General features: G+C 43.3%; 2 protein-coding genes across 2 annotated transcripts in view; one reads left to right on the top strand and one right to left on the bottom strand.

Annotated features, from left to right (window-relative positions):
- Positions 1 to 1001: 1001 nt before the first annotated feature.
- On the top strand, positions 1002 to 12620 carry LOC139409990 (glial cell line-derived neurotrophic factor-like). The gene is made up of 3 exons (XM_071155408.1): positions 1002 to 1736; positions 3009 to 3239; positions 9067 to 12620. The coding sequence occupies exons 2-3, from the start codon at positions 3035 to 3037 to the stop codon at positions 9660 to 9662; spliced, it is 801 nt and encodes a 266-aa protein (XP_071011509.1). The 5' UTR covers positions 1002 to 1736; positions 3009 to 3034; the 3' UTR covers positions 9663 to 12620.
- Positions 12621 to 14673: 2053 nt separating this feature from the next.
- LOC139408775 (WD repeat-containing protein 70) overlaps positions 14674 to 23271 on the bottom strand; it is an 84382-nt gene continuing 75784 nt past the window's right edge. Inside the window, exons 16-18 of the mRNA XM_071153086.1 lie at positions 22515 to 22631; positions 19446 to 19608; positions 14674 to 14910 (exon numbers count right to left, since the gene is read on the bottom strand). Coding sequence (XP_071009187.1) covers positions 14823 to 14910; positions 19446 to 19608; positions 22515 to 22631 — 368 coding nt within the window. The 3' untranslated portion in view covers positions 14674 to 14822. The remainder of the gene's footprint in view (positions 14911 to 19445; positions 19609 to 22514; positions 22632 to 23271) is intronic.

Here is a 23271-nt window from a genome sequence, read left to right as displayed (position 1 = left end):
CAACCGTTGAATTTGCATCCCTTGCGTCACAGCCAGAATGTTGCCCTCTGTAATTTGCCTGTCAAACATAAATAAAATCCTTCTCTCGAAATGTTTTATTTTTTGAATGTGTAAAATATCTGGGTGTATTCTAACTAATCAACACTGAAATGAGTTAAATTCATAAACAGTTGGGTAAAACCATGAAGAATGTAGCTATCCTGAAGATGAAAGAGATCTAGAGTGTAAATGAGGAGGGCTAATGGACCAGGCCTCTCAGGTACCACATCACAGAGGGTTTATAGCCGCTCTATTGTGGGCCACACAGACCCCTGCAGGCAAAACGACACCAAACACTGGTTATTAAGTGACCATTTGCTCCAAGCTATAGTGTGCATCTGAATACTTCCCACTGGCCACAGACTTCAATTCAAAGTCTATTCTACTTTGTTCAACATAATGTCATTGAAATGACATGTAAACAACAGTTGATTCAACCAGTGTGTGCCCAGTGGTTATGTAATGGGTATTCTACAGCTGCTGCAGTGCATACAATTTTGGAGAATTATATCTTGTGCCATATGCATAAAATATTAAAGGACTTACATATTTACACCTTTACCCACAAATGCCCATCACACTTATTTTCAAGTCTGTCCTAGTAAATAAGTGTGGTGGGCATCCTAATTTGATCTATGAGTAGCTGGAACCCGACACCCAGTGCGCGCGGTAAAGATCAGTGTATTCAAGGAACATGTATAGCAAACGAACGTCTCCAAATTGCCTTCCACATTACTGAAATCTAACCCCAGGACATTAGGAGAGTGACATACTCCTAAAGAGATCCCAAAACTGCACCCAGCAAATGGAGCGCCAGGGGTGTTTTGGAGATGTGAGTTTGCGTGTACTTCTGTTTGTACTTGCTGTTTGGTTGTGCAGAGGTCGAGAAAAGGAGGGCGGACTCTTCGAAACGTCAGCGCGCTCAAAGCTATAAATCTATCCAGGCGGTCTTCTGCGACTCGTACAGCGTGATGCGCAGACAGCTGCACATCTGTACTGACAGTGCCAGTCTGGAGAGAATATACAGAGCCCGCATGTGGACAACCATCTCACTCCTTGCACGGACACCACTTGGATATAATGGAGAATACACATTGCCCTCGTTTTTTATTAGAATACCAAGTCCATTGGGGATATGAAAACATCAAGTAAATTTTCTTGACTCTATGTTGGTCCGGTGGATGATTTGATTTTCTCTCATTGAAAAAGTTTAAGGTAACACGTAATAAACTGTCTCTCTAAAGCGGTGCCGGTAAAGCAATTCGGCGTCGGTAAAGCTGATGTCTTCATTTGACTCCTTGCAGTTGATGATGGTGGATCTCTCTCGGATTTCCAATGTGGAAACCAGCATCCAATTAGTTTGCGATTGAGCGCCTGGATAGACAGCGCAGAGGCACTTTGGCCAGCTAGCCACTTAAGCGTGTAGCCTACCTGTGGGCAGACGCATGGTTGGGCGCTCTGTAGGCTACAGAGTTCCATTAATTCTGAGTGGCATTTTTACTTATTGTTTTTGTTTTTTACATTGTCATTTAAATTGAACGCATCGGATCTTGTTTATGTGATCAGATAAAACTGTACAGTCTGAATATATCATTTGGATACAAGTACTTCATACTCACCACGGAACGTTAAATGCATCGCTGTGTGTTGGACTTTAATACGGATACAATTGCAGGTCTGCAAGGGCCAGATTTAAGGTAAGCACATTCCAATCAGTTATTGATTGTGCAATATTATTTTTTTGTAAATGAGATGCACTTGTAGGCTATGTAGGCTGTTAACCTACTATAGTATTGATGAAGGAATTTTGATGATATCAGACCTATTCTGAATGTCGATCAGCCTACAAAGTAAGCATTCACAATGGATAAAACACGTAGAGAAAAGGAAAATAAACATTCTAGCACGCATTAACATTGTGCCAAATGTTCTAGGTATTAGTTGCAAATCGGAAGTAATTTATTTAATGCATTAAGCCTATTCAATAAGTACACCCTATGGACATACTTTAGCTGCAGCCAAATGCTCAATTAACAATAGTCACATAAGCAATAGGGATTCAGCATCTGGCACATTTCTACTGAACACAAGCCAATGCTCTATGCATGGTGCGTCCATAAACGAATTTTGGAGTAAAGGCGCACCCTTTGCCTGTGACGGCCATCCATTTCAGTAACACGCACTCGTCAATGATCACTCAAATAGGTCAAAAATGTGTTGTACTCGAGGTTCTTTGGATCAGAATGTCCATCATATACAAAAACAATAATTAAAACGACATTATTGTAATATCAATATTTTGTATCATGTAGAAGCTATGGAGGTCCCTAAAAGTAATAGGATATTTCAGTATGAAATCATATTTATAGATTATATTTAGACCATGTCAACCTAAAGACCATGGGCTAACAGTTTATATTTAGCCTACATATAGCGTTTATAACTTTCTAGCTATATTTGACATTTTTGTTGAAAGATATACAACTTGATACAATGTAAATAATGGTCTCTGAAGTTTGTTAATTTGGATCCCCAATAGCTGTCCCAAAACACAATAGCCAACAAAACATCATATATACAGCAAGTTGGCTGGCTTCACTGTTGTTGAATGGGCATAACCTCTTGACATGAAGGATGGTTGCTATTGCCAAATGAATTTCAAAAGATGTCATCATGACTCAAGACTGTTTTCTGCACTGTATCAAAGCAGGTCAACAATGTGCCAGTCGGGAGCTACAGTATCTATTACGCCTTATTCCCATCCTTCATAGTATCAACATCAAATATTCATGCTTGTAATATTTTCTTGCAATTCAAAAGATGACCAAACTAAGCCCATTTTGGCACTATGTCCTATGTTTCCTGTGTTCACAGCCTACACATTTCTTTAACATTTTAATCTAATTTGTAAATGTAGGATTATTTCAGAGGTTGATCCACCTCACACGCCTGTTTTTGTTTTCTTGCAGCTTCCTTCATAGGAACTGAGTCTAAGATGAAGTTATGGAATGTTTTGGCCACGTGTTTGTTGCTCCTGAGCTCCGTCTCCACACGCCCCCTCTACCAAAACCTTCAGCCAGCCAAGAGAGCTCACTACTCGGATCGGTACAGTGATTCTCTGTCCCTGTCTGCGGAGGAACCAGAGCCAGAGTTCCAGTCAGAGTCTCACAGCCTGCAGGAAATCTCCATGGAGGATAAATGTAAGTCAACACTGATAGTGTTTTATCACCTGCTGAAGTGTGAGTCAAATATACTTTCTTCTGATTAAAGCTAAAATTCTTGGTTGCTACATCCATTTTTGGACTTGTGATATATACCCATTGATTATTGGAGAATATAGCTTATGAATGCCTCATGAACTGTCGTACCCCATCAGAGCCCCAAATACAGTTGAAGTCGGAAGTTTACATACACATACATACACATTAAAACTCATTTTCAACCACTTCACAAATTTCTTGTTAACAAACTATAGTTTTGGCAAGTCGGTTAGGACATCTACTTTGTGCATGACACAAATAAGTTTTCCAACAATTGTTTACAGACAGATTATTTCACTTATAATTCACTGTATCACAATTCCAGTGGGTCAGACGTTTACATACACTAAGTTGACTGTGCCTTTAAACAGCTTGGAAAATTCCAGAAAATGATGTCATGGCTTTTTGAAGCTTTTGATAGACTAATTGATATCATTTGAGTCAATTGGAGGTGTACCTGTGGATGTATTTCAAGGCCTACCTTCAAACTCAGTGCCTCTCTGCTTGACATCATGGGAAAATCAAAAGAAATCAGCCAAGATTGGTTCATCCTTGGGAGCAATTTCCGAACACCTGAAGGTACCACGTTCATCTGTACAAACAAAAGTACACAAGTATAAACACCATGGGACCATGCTGCCGTCATACCGCTCAGGAAGGAGACACGTTCTGTCTCCTAGAGATGAACGTACTTTGGTGCGAAAAGTGCAAATCAATCCCAGAACAGCAGCAAAGGACCTTGTGAAGATGCTGAAGGAGACCGGTCCAAAAGTATCTATATCCACAGTAAAACGAGTCCTATATCGACATAACCTGAAAGGCTGCTCAGCAAGAAAGAAGCCACTGCTCCAAAACCGACAAAAAGCCAGACTACGGTTTGCAATCGCACATGGGGGCAAAAATCATACTTTTTGGAGAAATGTCCTCTGGTCTGATGAAACATAAATAGAACTGTTTGGCAATAATGACCATCCTTATGTTTGGAGGAAAAAGGGGCAGGCTTGCAAACCTGAAGAACACCATCCCAACCGTGAAGCACGGGGGTGGCAGCATCATGTTGTGGGGGTGCTTTGCTGCAGGAGGGGATGGTGCACCTCACAAAATAGATGGCATCATGATGGTGGAAAATTATGTGGATATATTGAAGTAATATCTCAAGACATCAGTCAGGAAGTTAAAGCTTGGTCACAAATGGGTCTTCCAAATGGACAATGACCCCAAGCATACTTTCAAAGTTGTGGCAAAATGGCTTAAGGACAACAAAGTCAAGGTATTGGAGTGGCAATCATAAAGCCCTGACCTCAATCCTATAGAAAATTTGTGAGCAGAACTGAAAAAAAACCTGACTCAGTTACACCAACTCTGTCAGGAGGAATGGACCAAAATTCACCCAACTTATTGTGGGAAGCTTGTGGAAGGCTACCCAAAATGTTTGACCCAAGTTAAACAATTTAAAGGCAATGCTACTAAATACTAATTGAGTGTATGTAAACTTCTGACCCACTGGGGATGTGATGAAAGAAATAAAAGCTGAAATAAATCATTCGCTCTACTATTATTCTGACATTTCACATTCTTAAAATAAAGGGGTGATCCTAACTGACCTAGGACAGGGAATTTATACTTGGATTAAATGTCAGGAATTGTGAAAAACTGAGTTTAAATGTATTTGGCTAAGGTGTATGTACACTTCTGACTTCTACTATATAAGCTTGTTTTACATTGTTTACAATGTAAATGTAAACAAACACTGTATAGCCACAAAACATGGTTAAAACTATCATTTTTATATCTTGGATGGTCAGTCCTTGTATCCATTGCTCTGTATATTAATTTGAGAGTGCTTACATTTCTCCAGGCCAATCCCTGAGCTGTTTACTAAAACAGAGGCGGGGTGGCTGCCTTGTTGTTAATTCAATTAAGGACTCTCGCTTTAAGATCAGACCGTGTTCTAGAAAAGGATTCTCTAACAGAAGACTAATAAAGTGGCTTGATGAGGCTCTGTTTTTCAAAACCATGGCAATAAAGTGACTGCAGTACTGAGTAGTCTACTGGTTCTCAGTTCCTTGAAGTGTGTATGTGCTTGAAGAGGGTGACAAACACGACCGCTGGAAAATGCACATTCAACATACCATTTATGGTTTGGTACCCAGTTCAAAGGCTCAAAGGCCTGATTATCAAAACAATCGGGGTATACTCCGCCCCAACATTTAACACAAACCTCAGAGAGGATACATATGTTCATGTGATGGCCATAGGTTGCCATGTGTTCCGTATGGAACATACAGGATTATGTGTTTTAAATAGAGTCGGGGGCGCTCCTTTGGTAGGAACAGGCTCTCCTTGGGTTCACACTTGGGTTAAAGTCTTGCAAGCCATGAACTTTTGCTATGGATCATATTGTAGCAACTAGCAAGGCAAGCTTATCCCATATAAAGGGACAGCAGTCAATGTAATTGAGGGCTGATTTTTTGGGCTTGAGTTGATTTTTTTTTAAATTACAGGGACAGTGCACATTAATCAACATTTCAGTAAAAGTGATGGTTTAGCCAGCCGGCTAATTTTCAACCGCAGTTGCTGGGCAGGTTATTAAAATTAATTACAATAACAGTACAATACAATACAGACAAACAATATGCAGAGCCGCATAGGACAATCAACACGTAGCACGCAGACAGAACAACATAACACAAAAAGCAACAAAACAAAATCCATAAAAGCAACAGTGTTTCCACACCTCACAAGCAACAGACAACATGGAAAGATACAATACACAGCTAGGGAATATGTTCAGAAGTCTGACTGGCCTTTAGCTATGTCTTTATGTTTTTTGTGAAGGTGCTATAGGTGGTGCAGTTGATGGCATTGGGTTCCAGACATGGGAAGCTCTCACAGAGAAAGCAGATTGACTAAAGGTGCTTTTCCTTAAGGGAACTATACAGTCACCTCGCATGGCAGACCTTGTGGATCTGCTGCCATGGGTTTGGGTTTTCTGTTGAAGAAAAGTACTAAGTGGAGGGGGAGGAGCCGGGCCATTTCGGATCTTGAATACAAGACATGCGTCAGTGTATTGCACAATATTTTTGTGCTTTCTGAGGATGTAATAGTTATGATGGCTATTGGTCTTTCTATCAAGCACTTTGAGAGCCTGTTTGTAGACAGACTGAACGGATTTTCATGTTGTACAGCAAGCTTGGGCCCAACTAGTCAAGCAGAATGTTAAGTGGGGGAGTATCATAGATTTGAAGTACAGTTTTGCTACCTATGTAGTCAAACAATTTTGTCTGAATCGGAAATTAGCTAGGTTGAATTTGGTTATTTGAGTTACCTTTTTCACCTACTTTTTAATTGTTGAAGGGCACTTCAACTGAGGCGCCCATGGGGCCAGACTAGTCATTGATAAATCCTGCTGACTACCTACTTCAGAGCAGTTTGTCTAACAGTAGGTTTAATTAAACAGTTCTCTCTACTGCTGTGTGCAGCATCACGCTGATGGTAAAAACATCTACTGCTGTGTGCAGCATCACACTGATGGTAAAAACATCTACTGCTGTGGGCAGCATCACGCTGATGGTAAAAACATCTACTGCTGTGGGCAGCATCACGCTGATGGTAAAAACATCTACTACTGTGGGCAGCATCACGCTGATGGCAAAAACATCTATTACTGTGGGCAGCATCACGCTGATGGCAAAAACATCTACTACTGTGGGCAGCATCACGCTGATGGCAAAAACATCTACTACTCTGGGCAGCATCACGCTGATGGCAAAAACATCTACTGCTGTGGGCAGCATCACGCTGATGGTAAAAACATCCATGCGGCAGAAGGAGCAAGAAATAGTGAGTGCGGCTCCTCAGTTCCAAACATAGAGGCTAGAGCTGACATTCCTTTTGCTTGTTTATCTTCACCCCCGTCGCTTTGGGACTGCAGGACCTGTGCCCTCTCCCTGTCAAGAAAACATAGCGTGTTGTGTTTTATCCCTAACCAAGTTAGAGTAAAGGAACACGGAAACAGATGCAGATCACAGGAGAAAGACTGGACAATACGACAGAGTCAAAACCAACAAGGGCGCGCAAAATATTGTGTTTAGGCTCATTTAAGCATCTTCGAGGGCAAGGAATTCCATTTGTTTAAAAGAACATAACAGTCTTGACTTTACACAGTAGTAAACTGTGCAGCGCTCTAGATAAGGCATGGAACATTTAGAACAGATAAATGTTTTTCCCCTCACCTCATATTCAGTTAGCGGCGGTGAGTGACATCACCTCAGCCTGTTCTGTAACTTAAGACCGTTAACAATGCACCAAGGTGTAAACAACCCTGGAACTCAATGGGAGGTTTGGCCTTTTGTTTCGGGTGCGATGTCTGTGGTAAGCGATGAATCTTGTACCAGTTCCAAGAAACCTTTGGAGCCAAGTGTCTCTGCAGCTGATCCACTGCCTCTAGAGATACTTGTGTCTGGCTTCTGGTGCATGCTCCACTAGGCTAGACAACTATGTGAAGTGAAGTATTTAATACAAAAATCTTTTTGTATGCCTTGTCAGGACTTCACTTTGTTCTCAGTGGCGCGTTACACCCGGCAGACTTCAGAACTGATCTCTAAATCATAACAAACGTGATTCTGGAGAACATTTGAAACAGGTGCACGGGGAGTGCCGGGAGGTGTTGCTGTCGTTTGGGCTGTGGAACAATTGTGTCTGACAGCTGGTGTAGAATAGGTGCTATCCCTGTCTGTCTGTCTACTCTATCGTCCATCAGCTGATAGCCACACAATAGAAGGTGCTTAAATCAAAGGGCACAGGGTGTCTAAACAGATTGGTCCCTGGCTCACCCGATACCACCGCGACGGCCCAATCAGCCGTGGAGCTGGGTGGATCAGATGACCTGCACGCTGGCAGTGGGACAGGTGAGACAGGTGACTCCCAACGGCAAGAAGAGGCTGGGCTACTGACACCTCTACCTGGCAGATAGACACACTACACAACCTGCCTGGGTGCCCTGTGCCCGCCACACACAGGCCAGTCTACTGAGGCCTGGAGTAAATCATGCCAAGGCTAGCTTTAAGGGCATTCCTTCTCTACTAACCCCACCTCCACTGAACGAACACACACACGCACAAAAGCTAGCCACACACACACATTAAAACATTCAAAAAAACATCATACACCTGACATTCATATTGGGTAATATGATTAGTGTCATACTAATTGAGTCATTTAACAATAATGTTTTCTGTGATCTTCTGAGTGGGTTGCCAGACGTTTAAGCGATGCGGAGAAGGAGGAGGGAGTTTACACTATAATGGAATCACCGTGTATTACATAAGGATCAAAGGGCTCTCTGGGGTTTTGTTTCCCTCTGCAGATGGCAGAGGGCTTCCTGCATGTTTTGAATTTGAAATAGAATAAGTGCTGAAGAGAGATGAAATCGTCTCTCTCCATATCACAGTCCATATGATTCCCTTCTAGCGGTGCTTTGAAGCTCTGATTCAGTATTTTAAAAAGGGAAAGAGAAGGTCGTCTGTTCCAAGAAGTATAACTAGAATTACTGAAACGATCTTCTGTATGGAACTGCCAACTGTTACAGTTATTGAAGCATCGCTACCTTGTCACAGGGAAACTCTATATTGATTTAACATTCAAATGGTTGCCATCACTATTTTTACTTCTATTGTTTATTACTACAGTATATGTTGTCACTTTAATGCATTGACTTTACTATTGCATTATCAGTCATTTCCTCTATGCATCCTCTCTCTTACAGATGACATCACAGGCCCATATCCGGACCAGTTTGATGACGTAATGGATTTTATCAAGGCTACCATTGGCAGACTGAGGAGATCATCCGAGCCCGCCGGCGGCTCAAGGGAAAGGAGGGAGCAGAGAGAGCAGGAGAGACAGAGAGGAGCAGCAAACACGGACCGAGGAGGAGGAGGAGGGAGAGGAGAGGGGAGAGGAGGACGGGCAAGAGGAGGACGCGCGGAGAAGAAGAAGGGTCGGGGGCGAGGGGGCAAAGGGAGGAGCAGTGAAAGAGGGGAGCAGCGGACGAAGCCGGTTGAAGGCCGTGGCTGCTTGCTAAAAGAGGTCCATCTCAACGTCACTGACTTAGGTCTGGGCTACCAGACCAAAGAGGAGATGATCTTCCGATACTGCAGCGGCCCCTGTTCAGACGCAGAGACCAACTATGACAAGATCCTCAACAACCTCACTCACAACAAGAAGCTGGTCAAGGACATACCTTCCCGCACCTGCTGTCGACCAATCGCCTTTGACGACGACCTGTCGTTCCTGGATGACAACAACGAGGACTACCACATTCTGCAGAAGCATTCCGCCCGCAAATGTGGTTGTGTTTGACTCTGGGAGAGATGAAACGAGAGAGAAAGGCAAAGTGCTGACAGACATAAAGGAATCGGGCAGTGACATAAAGCCTCTCAGAGGCTGGCACTGCCTTTTCAAGGGAAGGAACACAGTGGAAAATAACGGAACGTGAGACAGATCGTCCACTCCAGTGGTGTCTTAGGACCCATGGCCAGTGTTAGCGTGTCCTGTCCTACTCCTGAGAAGCTGCAAAGGGGTGAACAGGGATGGTGTAGTCCCCAAACCTCCAGTGATTAAGCTGATCCAGAGCCCAAGTCAGGTCACAGTGGAGAAGGGGTTCCTCTATGTTCTAATGCCAGTTGATGACTGACATTAAATTACATTGGAATTCAGTGTAACAGCCCATTAAAGAGACATTGTCAATTCAGCTCAGTATTCACTTCATGGTTGGATCCCGTCCTTGGAGGTCTGCATGGATACTGTCTCATTTACCTGTTGAACCATGCTGTTAGACTCAAAGGCTTGCCTGCAATGGAGTTGGTGAGACAGAACCAGACAGAGGAAATCTGGATATTGAAAGCTGGTCTGTTCCTCAACACGTCAGATTCTCCTGGGAGCATCTATATTCCCAGGAACGTAGTCAGCTCCTGAGGCTCACAGTGAGAACAGACTTCGTCCTGATGAGTATTTTTAGCTGCAGTCCAGTGTGTTCTGGTTCCACTGCACAGACTGGAGCTTAACGTTTACATTCACAATGAACGAGGGAAAAAAAGTAGAGAGGACTCTTCAACCTGTTGACTGGCTTAGTCCTACAGCAGAGACTGTCTGGTGCTACACACCAATGTAAAATCCCAAATATTTCTAATTATATATGAGATGTATTTATTAAGATTGAACTAATTTATTGTTATTTATTGCAGTCCATTTTTATGATTTTCCTTATTTATTTGAGCTTTGTTTTGTCCTGGATAGTGCCAAAGCAGAGCATGTGTTTTCTAAGGGAAATCAGATTGTGCTGAAACAACTGGGTTCAAGGTGCAGCCATAACCAATCAAACTCATCCTTTTGTTTCCAAACGCTGTACAGTTTGTATCTGAATTCCATGGTAGATAATCCTAAACCCACTGCCGATTCCAAAACATCATGGATTTATGAGAATAACATAAGGTATCAGGTTTAGGGAGGGAAAGCAGAGAGAAAGACAGCTTGGAGTGGACCAATTTCAACCTTTTTCTAAACAAAAAAAATCTTATCTCTGCTTTCCGATCATTTTGAAGGATGCCAGGTTTGAGCGTCTTTGACAGTGTTCCTCATTTGTCACTAATGGAAAGCAGAGAGGATGGAGAGGCCTGGGACGTTAGGGGCTGAGGGCTTGGGAGAGACCAGTCAGCTGCTCCTCACTCCTAACTCTATCAAAGTAAAGGGGTAAACAGACTTCTGGCAAAACCATGGCATGTTTACAAGGAGCATACAAACCCTGCATTCTCGTTGTTGTTTTTTTAGGACAGAATAAAGTCGTACTGCCGGTGGTTATCCCAGACAGCTGTGCAGCCTTCCCTACAATGATACTCCCCACATTAAAAGAAGACTACATTGAATTATAGACAGAATAACAAAATGGCCTCAGGAGGTACAGGACAGGTTGGTTATGGGCAGCCTTCAGGACCACTGCTTTCAACGCACTTTCATTCTCTTTCAATCACACCATTTGCAAAGTAATATTTGACTGACCGCTTTACAAAAGACCACAAGAAAATCTGATATCATAATGAAAACCTTGAGGGACTAGACTGTGGAAAATGGACCCAGTGTCCTTTGGCCATCACAGTGCAGAAGTTGATGGTATGCATGTATGCTTGGCTGCCCAGGGTCTTATATCTCAACCCTTCAGCCTGGTCCTGGCTCTACACCAAGTCTGGGCAAAGGCTTTGTAGTGGTTACTGTCCCAATAGGCTTTAGCGTTCCTGGGAGTGTCTCTGTCTCTGCTCTGCTCTGACACAGGTCTTTCTCACTGATCTGGGGTTAGTTTGAAAACGATCCTCTAACATGCAGCTTAGCCCACTACTCCCACTGGCAAAGGCACCCTGGTGTTTAAAACCATTTAAGGGAGATCTGGCTCTGTCACTCTTAGCCAAGCCGACATACATGTCTTAGGGCCAGACAGTACAACAAAGAGACGGACATAGATTGTGACATTACTAAAGGGGAGAGAGGGGAGCACTGGGGTAACCAGGCATGCTCAGTGTGAGCACTATACAGCATACCATCAATCCTCACCCAAAACAACTACAGAAAAGAAAACGAACAGAGGAATCTTCAAAGCATTATTACTACAGTACTATGCCCTTGTCCATATAGAAGACCTTTTGAGTGAAACCCAGAGAAAGGGAGCCCCAGAACAGGCCTTGATGTTAGCATGGATTATGGACCAGAGTATCTGTGCTCACCCAACAGAAACCAAGCCAGCTTTAGCCCCATAATCTCCCCCAGCACACAGAACAAATCCACGGCATCAAGATGAATTTAGGCCAAACACTGTCGGAGAAAGATCGAACCCTTTAATCACAGCATGCTTTTATCAATTGGATCATCATCCCCTTTAATAACTGGTTTCTGTGTAAGCCTTTCCGGCAGCCTCTTGGGCCCTTACCTTTCCGTATGTTACTTTTAAGTGTGTGAACTGTGTCTGACCACTCCCCCTCTGTCTTCACATATGGTTGTTTCCTCAACTGTCAGTGTTCCTTTTCCTGTGTGTTCATAACGCTGACAGTTATTTTGTGAAGGTAAGGTGTGTGTAAAAGCAGAGGAATCTGCAGTGCCAACACCAGGCAGAAAGGATTGCATTTTTTGTTTTCAGACCCATGTTTGTGTTATAATCACCTGCGAAAGAAAAGGTGTAATGTTTTGTGTTACTGAACCAAAGCCCTCAAACTTTATTTTTGTACAATACTCATTTTATAACTTTTTACAGAATTAAACTCATTTTTATCAAAATGTCTGTGTGATGGCTATTGAATACTAAATGCTTGTTGCTTCGGTGAGCTGTAGAATCTGAAAAAGATTGCCAGGTTCTCGCCAGCCAGAAAGGTCATTCATAACATAAGTAGTCTCTCCCCGACATATACATTTGTGGAGAAAATAAAGAGAAAAGGAGACTGTTCTAAGACTGTAAGCAAGGCGAGTGCAAAAGTATTTCTCATTGTGGAATAATGTATCATCATGTTGGAGGTTGTCATCAGCACTCGAAGTTAGGGCGGGTCAGGGGAGAGGGTGGTTGAGGGTTGTAGGTGTGTGTAGGGAGTCGTAGGACCGGATTAGAGAGAGGAGATAGAGGCTCTCTAGTGCTTTACTCCTCGTGTTGTGCATTCCTGAACGCTGGCCCAGGGTTGTACGCTAAACAAAAGCTTGCTGTAAAGCGACACCATGCTGTAAATCGAGGCACTCAGCGGGAATGTTTCCACCGTGCAGAGAAGATATGTAAACGCTGATGAGAAAATGGCACAGTTGGCCAGGCGGAGTGAGTCAGTCAACTTCTGCCGGTGTGTATACACCTCAAGGTTTATGTACCTCGATTTTTTTTTCCAGTGGATAAAACGAAAGCACTGATTATGTACACACAACTGTCCTGTGAGGATCAAGACTTCACGCCTGGACTACCGGCCAAAACCTGCCCCTCTCTTGAACTATTGACGGCAAGGAGATGGGGACAAACTTGAGACTAAAACAGAGGAGAGATTTGATCCTCTGACTCCTCCATGACTTATACGGGCCGTAGTGCCAAACAGAGCCGCAACACACCCGTTGCCCACTACTAAAGGAGGCAGATGATCACACTGGGCATGGGTGGACTGTGATATCACCCATAGCTCGCCTGCATTCTAACATTGTGGCATTCCCGGGCCGGTAACAGACACTGCTGGAGCCAGTGGCTGGTGACGTCAGCATTTGGAATAGTAGTGCTGGGCAGGAGGATTGGGGCTTGGCTAAGCCACGCTCCTTTGGGAGTTGTTACGGCTTTCAGGACGTTTGAGGCTTTTTCATGGCGATCTGGCCACAGCCCAGATAATGAGCAGCTTTCGAGGATTTGTGTTAAGAACACGTTTTCTAGTCCAGATCTCTTGGGATGATTGTTTGTGCAGGCCAAAGCGCAGCACACCCTTTGCGATTTCATTCACTAAGAAGGAAAGACAAATCGAACCCTTTCCATGCCTGTCTTCAGTCACACCAGTGAAAAACAACTGACACTTTCTAAAGGCACTATAGTAGAACTTGTTGAAACTGAATGGTCTTCTCAATCCCACACAACTGTTTGGTGGGTTAACCAGAGGCTACATTCCAGGGGATTGTAATGAACACGAACATGTGATCCATGAACTATATGGCATAGCTTTTTCTGTCACACTAAAGTAATTATAGACACTACAGGTTGTACAAGAGATTTAGGACAACACTGCTGACTGTCGTCACTATCTAGTTTCCGGGTGAGGTGAAAGGAAGCGATTCAAGTATATTTAAAAAATGCCTAGCTATGCAGCAGCTTGTTACCCATATAGTTCTATTGGGTATGTATAACAGATATATTACCTGCTGATATGGACAGAAACATAACCTTCTAGTCAATTCATACCCCCCAAACTATTCTCCAACATGATGGATCGTAATTTACACCACATGGCATGGAGTTGTCTTGGTATTTCCGAACGCAATCATTCATTTTCATGCAAAATGTTCACTTTTCCCATCAATATTTAGGAATGTTTGAGTCCTGCAAGTGAAACTGCGCACTAGAAATAACATCTAAATAAATATTTATTTGAAGGAGTGACTCACTGAAGGAAACACATGCACGTCCTTCAGTCCATGACTAAGACTGAGTGGACGTCCAAGAGGGTGAACTCTGATAGAAACCAGATAGATCAAGGTGGATTCTAAGTGGAGCATAATGCATCACAATAAAATCTTGATCTGGGTTGATCTTGGACTCTACAGGTCCAAAGACAATGCTATGAGCATCAACGAGATGAGGTAAAAGTACTGCGAGTGTGACTTGGATGGACTGTCCCTTTTATTACTGTTTCTCAGGAGATCATAAACGGCACTACATTTGATTCAAGTACAGTAAAGTACAAAAACATGCACATATCCAAACACACCAGTGCACACTCGCACAAACACACACTAAGGGGTTGCTGCGGCTCAGATCTTGCGTTTCTTCCACTCTGGTTCCTTGTCAGCCTCTTCATCAGACTCTTCCTCCTCTTGAAAGATGGCATCTGGTTGGGTCCTGGCAGAAGACAGGGAGAAGGGGAGACAACTTACTACACATCTTTTACTTTGGTACAGTACAATACAACCATCCTTATTCAAACCAAATAAAAGGGTCGAATTCAGGGTCAACCCTCAACAGACAATGAAAACAAATGCGGGAGATGGAAGGGACAAGATAAAGAGAGAACGGAGAAGTAGTGAAAGGACATAAACCAGTGCGGCGGGACAGGATGAGATTAAACATTCCTCTATTTTTATCACTCTGTCTATTCTGAGCAGTGATTAAAAACCAACATCTGTCCTGTGTGAGTTACGGAGGGGATGTAACACACTCAGTGAAACGTGCACAGACGTACGCAGAAAAGACACACACATAAGGTTAGACTATAGGAAGGAGTACGGGAATTAAGAATATGCTCTTCCAAAACCTTCACTAGTTCCAGCACCTCCTAAAACACCTGCAGTAGGCCTCCTACTCTGTGACTCTTTCCTAAGGATGTTTTATAGACAACACCCACTCTTCCAGAACTTTCATCCAGGTCATTCAATGATCAGGTGAGAGAGTTGTAATGCAATATCCACTCTGTTCTGTCTCATGTGTGTTCTGATACCAGAGGGAACCCATTAAAACAGCCCAACAAAGGGAGTAACCGGTTAATTTGGTCATGAATGTCACAGTACCCAAGTGCTACAATGCGACTCATTAGTGCCAACACTCCAATTAGCCGTGGTAATGAGTGATCTTCCCATACTGGGTGGATCGGCTGAACCAGGCCCCCCAGATGAGAGGCTACAGGTAGGGCTACAGGGATCAGGGGGTGTACTTAGGCCAGACTAGATCAGGGTGTGTACTTAGTCCCCTCCTGTACTCCCTGTTCACCCATGACTGTGTGGCCAAACACGACTCCAACACCATAATTAAGTTTGCTGAAGAAACAACAGTGGGAGGCCTGATCACCGACAATGATGAGACGGCCTATAGGTAGGTCAGAGAACTGGCGGCAGTGTGGTGCCAAGAAAACAACCTCTCCCTCAACATGAGCAAGACAAAGGAGCTGATCGTGGACTACAGGAAAAGGCGGGCCGAACAGGCCCCCATTAACATCGACAGGGCTGTAGTGGAGCGGGTCGAGAATTTCAAGTTCCTTGGTGTACACATCACCAACGAACTGTCATGGTCCAAACATACCAAGACAGTTGTGAAGAGGGCACGACAAAACCTTTTCCCCCTCAGGAGACTGAAAAGATTTGGCATGGGTCCTCAGATCCTCAAAAGGTTCTACAGCTCCACCATCGAAAGCATTCTGACCGGTTGCATCACCACCTGGTATGGCAACTGCTCGGCGTCTTTAGATATTTTTGTCAGATGTTACTATGGAATACTGAAGTATAATTACAAGCATTTCATAAGTGTCAACGGCTTTTATTGACAATTACATGAAGTTGATGCAAAGAGTCAATATTTGCAGTGTTGAACCTTCTTTTTCAAGACCTCTGCAATCCACCCTGGCATGCTGTCAATTAACTTCTCGGCCACATCCTGACTGATGGCAGCCCATTGTTGCATAATCAATGTTTGGAGTTTGTCAGAATTTGCAGGGTTTTGTTTGTCTACCAGCCTCTTGAGGATTGACCACAAGTTCTCAATGGGATTAAGGTCTGGGGAGTTTCCTGGCCATGGACCCAAAATATCGATGTTTTGTTCCCAAAGCCACTTAATTATCACTTTTGCCTTATGGCAAGATGCTCCATCATGCTGGAAAATGCATTGTTTGTCACCAAACTGTTCCTGGATGGTTGGGAGAAGTTGCTCTCAGGGGATGTGTTGGTACCATTTATTCATGGCTGTGTTCTTAGGCAAAATTGTGAGTGAGCCCACTCCCTTGGCTGAGAAGCAACCCCACACATGAATGGTCTCAGGATGCTTTACCATTGGCTTGACACAGGACTGATGGTAGTGCTCACCTTGTCTTCTCCGGACAAGCTTTTTTCCGGATGCCCCAAACAATCGGAAAGGGGATTCATCAGAGAAAATTACTTTACCTTAGTCCTCAGCAGTTCAATCCCTGTACCTTTTGCAGAATAACAGTCTGTCCCTGCTGTTTTTCCTGGAGAGAAGTGGCTTCTTTGCTGCCCTTCTTGACACCAGGCCATCCTCCAAAAGTCTTCGCCTTACTGTTCGTGCAGATGCACTCACACCTGCCTGCTGCCATTCCTGAGCAAGCTCTGTACTGGTGGTGCACCGATCCTGCAGCTGAATCAACTTTAGGAGACGGTCCTGGCACTTGCTGGACTTTCTTAGGCGCCCTGAAGCCTTCTTCACAACAATTGAACCGCTCTCCTTGAAGTTCTTGATGATTCGATAAATGGTTGATTTAGGTGCAATCTTCATGGCAGCAATATCCTTGCCTGTGAAGCCCTTTTTGTGCAAAGCAATGATGACAGCACGTGTTTCCTTGCAGGTAATCATGATTGACAGAGGAAGAACAATGATTCCAAGCACCACCCTCCTTTTGAAGCTTACAGTCTGTTATTCGAACTCAATCAGCATGACAGAGTGATCTCCAGCCTTGTCCTCGTCAACACTCACACCTGTGTTAACGAGAGAATCACTGACGTGATGTCAGCTGGTCCTTTTGTGGCAGGGCTGAAATGCAGTGGAAAGGTTTTTTGGGGATTCAGTTCATTTGCATGGTAAAGAGGGATTTGGCAATGAATTGCAATTCATCTGATCACTCTTCATAACATTATGGGGTATATGCAAATTGCCATCATACAAACTGAGGCAGCAGACTTTGTGAAAATTAATATTTGTGTCATTCAAAACTTTTGGCCACGAGTGTACATGTACAGATTGCCTCAACTAGCCTGTACCCCTGCACACTGACTCGGTACACCGGTGCCCCCTGTATATAACCTTGTTATTCTTATTGTGTTCATTTTTATTATTACTTTTAATTTGAACCTACTTGGTAAATATTTTCTTCTTCTTGAACTACACTGTTGGTTAAGGGCTTTTAAGTAAGCATTTCACGGTAAAGTCTACACTTGTTGTATTTGGCGCATGTGGCAAATAGAGTTTGATTTGATTTTATGGCACCTTGGAGTGTCTTACCCTACTGACAACAACACTAAATACTTGCTAAGCACACATACAGGTAACTGCCAAAATAAAGGAAACACTTGAGTAAATGAGGGATACAAAGTATATTGAAAGCAGGTGCTTCCACACTGGTGAGTTAATTAAGAAATTAACATCCCATCATGCTTAGGGTCAGCGTGCTTAGGGTACTGTATACAAATGTCCAGTTGCCCATTATTTTGGCTACCATGGCTAAAAGAGATCAGTGACTTCGAAAGAGGGATCTCAAAGGAACATAGGGGGTTTAAAGTGTGTGTGTCTCAGTCACCAGATCTCAACCCAATTGAACACTTATGGGGGATTCTGGTGTGGCGCCTGAGACAGCGGTTTCCACCACCATCAACCATCATTTTCACCCCATTCTGGAACTTTGAGGATTTATGACATAGAAATCCTACTAATTACTAGAGGGGCTATGGTCACATCCCTCCAATAGAGTTCCAGACACTTTTAGAATCTATGCCAAGGTGCATTGAAGCTGTTCTGGCTCATGGTGGCTCATCGCCCTATTAGGTTGGTGTTTCCTATATTTTGGCAGTTACCTGTACCTGTATGGATGACGATGAAGAGGATGATGATAATGATGGTAACATCTCCATCACTCATCTCTGCACCTGTCCACTGGTGAGGTGATAAGCTATTGACAGACAATCCATTGGGATTGTGTCGCTATAATTAGACTGATGCATAATGCATGTGAACACCCAAACAAGCAGAGACCAGAGCCAAGAGAGGTGTGACTGTTGCTGTTACTCCCAGAGGGCCAAACCGGGGCCAGGCTACACTCCAACCTCACTCCCTGAGGGCCAAACCAGGGCCAGGCTACACTCCAACCTCTAGAGCAATAGCATCAACATGGGGAAATCTCTCTCAGGGGAGTGACCTATTCTTACGCCTGGTCATTTTAGACTTCGATCATTCCATTGAGTTAAAAGGTTATATAAGGTAAAACTGTCAACCTCAATAAGTTCATTCACTCATTTACTGTTCCAACTAAAATACGGTGAGCTTATCTCCTGCCAAACACCCTGCCATGAATTACATTGATATGGGCCTGTTCACACCATCAAGAGATCCGATACGTCTACAGAATGTGGAAGTTCTCCTTCAACACCTTTAGGTCCTCGGCCAAGAATAGACCCGTTCTTTAGCCAGCGTGTCTGTGGACACTGAGGTGAAACACAAGCCCTCTCAGGTAGCTGATTGGTTGTTGGTGGGCCTCCAGGCCTAGGCTGCAGCTCTTTAAACATTCATGTGTCACCAAGCCAGCCAGGCAGGAAGGCTGGATCCTTAGCACAGCCACACTGCCATAAACTACACCCAGTGCAGACTCACCTTACTGTCTGTCTGCGTCATCCCAGGGGTGTGTGTGTGTGTGTGTGTGTGTGTGTACGTGTGGCCAGTCTTACTTGGTGTAGGCAGGGGCAACCCAGTAGGGGTTTTCGGAGGCCTCCTTGGCGTGTCGGAGGATGGCCTGGCGAGGATTGCTATCGTCTGTTTTGTCCAGAGCAATGTTCTTCACAATAAAGGAGGACAGAGTACCTCCATGGGCTGCCACGCGACCACCACGACCTGAGAGGAGACGACAACCACTGGATTAGGAACTCATGCACAAGCACAGACAGACAGGCAGGCAGGCACACTGGCAAAAGCATACACACCGCCAAATATAGATGACAAAAAAAAGTTGACCACAAATTTAATGACATGCAAGGAAACACATTCCTCTTGCGCCAAAACATACACACATGAGAACGTTGGGAAAAACATCCTCATCTCCGTAAGAGGGTATTTATGTTGTGTTTAAACATGGACTGGCACACACACACACACACACACACAGTGAGGCCCAGCTGAAAGAGGAGACTCCAGTGATATCCTGTCTCAGTGGGTTGGTGTCAGAGGTAGCTGTTAGGGGAGGGTTGAAGGAGGTCCTCTTGCAAGCAACCAGCCAAAATCCCAAACATTGCACAGTACTTTTAAAAGGTAGGTTAATCAGGATGATAAACAAATGACAGTGAATTAGCCAACAAGTCATTCTCTCTCTACCTCTTTCTTCCACTTTCTCCGTCTCGAGGAAGAAGATATGGGACGTTTCAAGAGGAAAACTGGGGTGTAAACTTTCTCATAGCATCACAGCTAAACAGACATTTAGTCAAGAAAGGTTGTGCCCGCACCTCAGCTTATTTAGGGAGGGTCAGGTAGAGCGTAGAGGTTGACTGTATGCAGCGTGGACATAGAAGTTCACCTTAGTGCAGCAGTATGACTAGGCAGTTAGGGAAATGACACAGTGGCCAAACGTGTTAGGAGTGAAAATCCCACAGGGGCTTAGAGTGAAAAGTATTTGTCACAGCGTGAAAATCTATACTGCTGTGTGACCCCAAACTGCTGCTGTATTACTGTAGAAAATATAATGTAGTGTATGAGTGGCTTTGGATGAATGTGTCTGCCGTCTGGTAAGCAAAGAATGATCGAGTCAATTCATTTCAAGAGGAAAACACTTCCAACAGTCAAGCCCCTGGATGCACCTGCCTTGGGTAAGAAGTGTTCCTACCACCAGTAATAACACTAGTAGACAGCTATAGTGGCGTTATTGGTCGTGTAACATTAATAACAGTAGACATATGTAGTGGTACATAACTGCCAAAATAAAGGAAACCCCCAACATAAAGTGTCTTAATAGGGCGTTGGGCCACAACGAGCTAGAACAGTTTCAATGAGCCTTGGCAAAGATTCTCTAAGTGTCTGGAACGATGTGACACCAGTCTCCCACAAGAAATTCCATCATTTGGTGTGTTTACGATGGTGGAAACCGCCATCTCAGGTAACCTCATAATGACAAAAATGTTTTTATTTTTTGTACATTTATTGAAAATGAAATACAAAAATATAAGTTTTCACACCCCTGTCAATAATTTGTACAAGCACCTTAAGGCTGTGATTACAGCTGTGAGTCTATTTGGGAAAGTCTCTAAATGTCAGCTTAGTGCATGTAAACTTCTGACCCACTGGAATTGGGATACAGTGAATTATAAGTGAAAAAATCTGTCTGTAAACAAGTGTTGGTAAAATTACTTGTGTCATGCACGAAGTAGATGTCCTAACCGACTTGCCAAAACTATAGTTTGTTAACAAGAAATTTGTGGAATGGTTGAAAAACTCGTTTTAATGACTCCAACCTAAATGTATGTAAACTTCCGACATCAACTGTGTGTGTGTGTGTATATATATATATATATATATATATATATATATATATATATATATTACACCTTTATTTAATTAGGCAAGTCAGTTAAGAACAAATTCTTATTTACAATGACGGCCTAGGTTATTATTAGGTTATTGTCCTGCTGAAGAGTGAATTAGTCTCCCAGTGTCTGATGGAAAGAAGACTGAACCAGGTTTTTCTCTAGGATTTTGCCTGTGCTCATTGCTGTATTTAGTTTATTTCTTATGCTTGCTGATGAAAAGCATACCCATAACATGATGCAGCCACCACCATGCTTGAAAATATGAAGAATAGTACTCATTGATGTGTTGTGTTTGCTCCAAACGTAACACTTTGTATTCAGAACAAAAAGTGCATTTCTTTGCCACATTTCTTGCAGTATTAATTAAGTGCATTTTTGCAAACGAGATGCACGTTTTGGAATATTTGTATTCTGTACAGGTTTTCTACTTTTCACTCTGTCATTTAGGTTAGTATTGTGGAGTAACTACAATGTTGTTGAGCCATCCTCAGTTCTCATATAACAACCATTAAACTCTAACTGTTTATAAGTCACCATTGGCCTCGAGGTGAAATCCCTGAGTGGTTTCCTTCCACTCCGGCAACTGAGTTAAGAATGACACCTGTATCATTGTAGTGACTGGGTGTATTGATACACAATCCAAAGTATAATTAATAACTTCACCATGCTCAAAGGGATATTCAAGGTCTGCTTTTTCCCTTTTTTTTAACCCCATCTACCAATATGTGCCCTTCTTTGTGAGGCATTAGAAAACCTCCCTGGTCTTTGTGGTTGAATCTGTGATTGAAATTCACCACTCGATTGACGGATCTTACAGATAATTATATTTGTGGGGTACAGAGATGGTGTAGTCATTAAAAAATCACGTTACCCTCTATTACTGCACATGAAATGAGTCCGTGCAACTTATTATGTGATTTGTTAAGCACATTTTTTACTCCTGAACTTATTTAGGTGTGCCATAACAGAGTGGTTGAATACTTATTTACTCAAGACATTTAAGCTTTACATTTTGTATTCATTTCTAAAATGTTCTACAAACAAAATGCCACGTTGACATTATGGGGTATTGTGTGTAGATCAGTGACACAAAATCTAAATGTAATCCATTTTAAATTCAGGCATTATCACAACAAAATGCGAACAAGTAAAGGGGTGTGAATACTTTAAGGCACTGTATAATATATATGTGTGTATGTAGTGGAATTTTCCGCGTAACGTTACCTGGTCCAGTGACAGGGGGTTCAGGCTTGTGGGACTTCATTGGGTCCAGTCTGTCTTTTTCCAGCTGTTTCTTAGTGCTGCGCTGCCGGGCCTCGCGGAACATGGGAAGAGCATGGGCTGGCGGGAGAGAAGAAATTATAAAATATGAGAGAGCGAGAGAGGGGGGGGGGGAGAAACAGAAAACGAGTAGAAAACGCATACATTAACAAACGCTTCAACAAGCCTAAGTGCAGAGCATAGCGTAAAAGCCAAACACACCAAGTGACCTCTAGTGAGGTCTATAGCACTCTGCCTACTGCCTTGTTGGACACCAACACTATCACGTCCATGTTTATATTTATATTTCACAGTTTGCTGAACACCACCACAATGCATGTCTTGGGCACTTTACAGTGTAAGTGTGTATTCTATGTCTACACCTGAGTTATTGCGTGTCCCCAACAGTATGTGTACGCTTGTATAGCTGAGTAAGTACCCGTGTGTGTGTATGTGTGTGTGTTTCCTCAGGGGTTACAAAGGGACACAGAGTGGGCTAGATGAAGTGATTTTCCATTCAGGAGCCCCTGTTGTCACTGCTCAGTGTTAATTCTTCTCCTCCATGCTACATTAAGCAAAAAGGTTACTGTTAACAGATTTCCACTCTTTTCTCAATGGGCCATCACCACGCTTCCTGTCCCCTCTAATTTTCCAGCACTAGGGCACAAGTGCGTCACTCAGCGACTGCGGCCATCAGACACCAGCCAATAGTCTCTCAGCT

The sequence above is a fragment of the Oncorhynchus clarkii genome, chromosome 5 (genome assembly GCF_045791955.1).
Source record: "Oncorhynchus clarkii lewisi isolate Uvic-CL-2024 chromosome 5, UVic_Ocla_1.0, whole genome shotgun sequence".
NCBI lineage: Eukaryota > Metazoa > Chordata > Actinopteri > Salmoniformes > Salmonidae > Oncorhynchus > Oncorhynchus clarkii.
The sequence above is the reverse complement of the archived record's forward strand: the minus strand, read 5'-3'. Positions and strand labels throughout refer to the sequence as shown.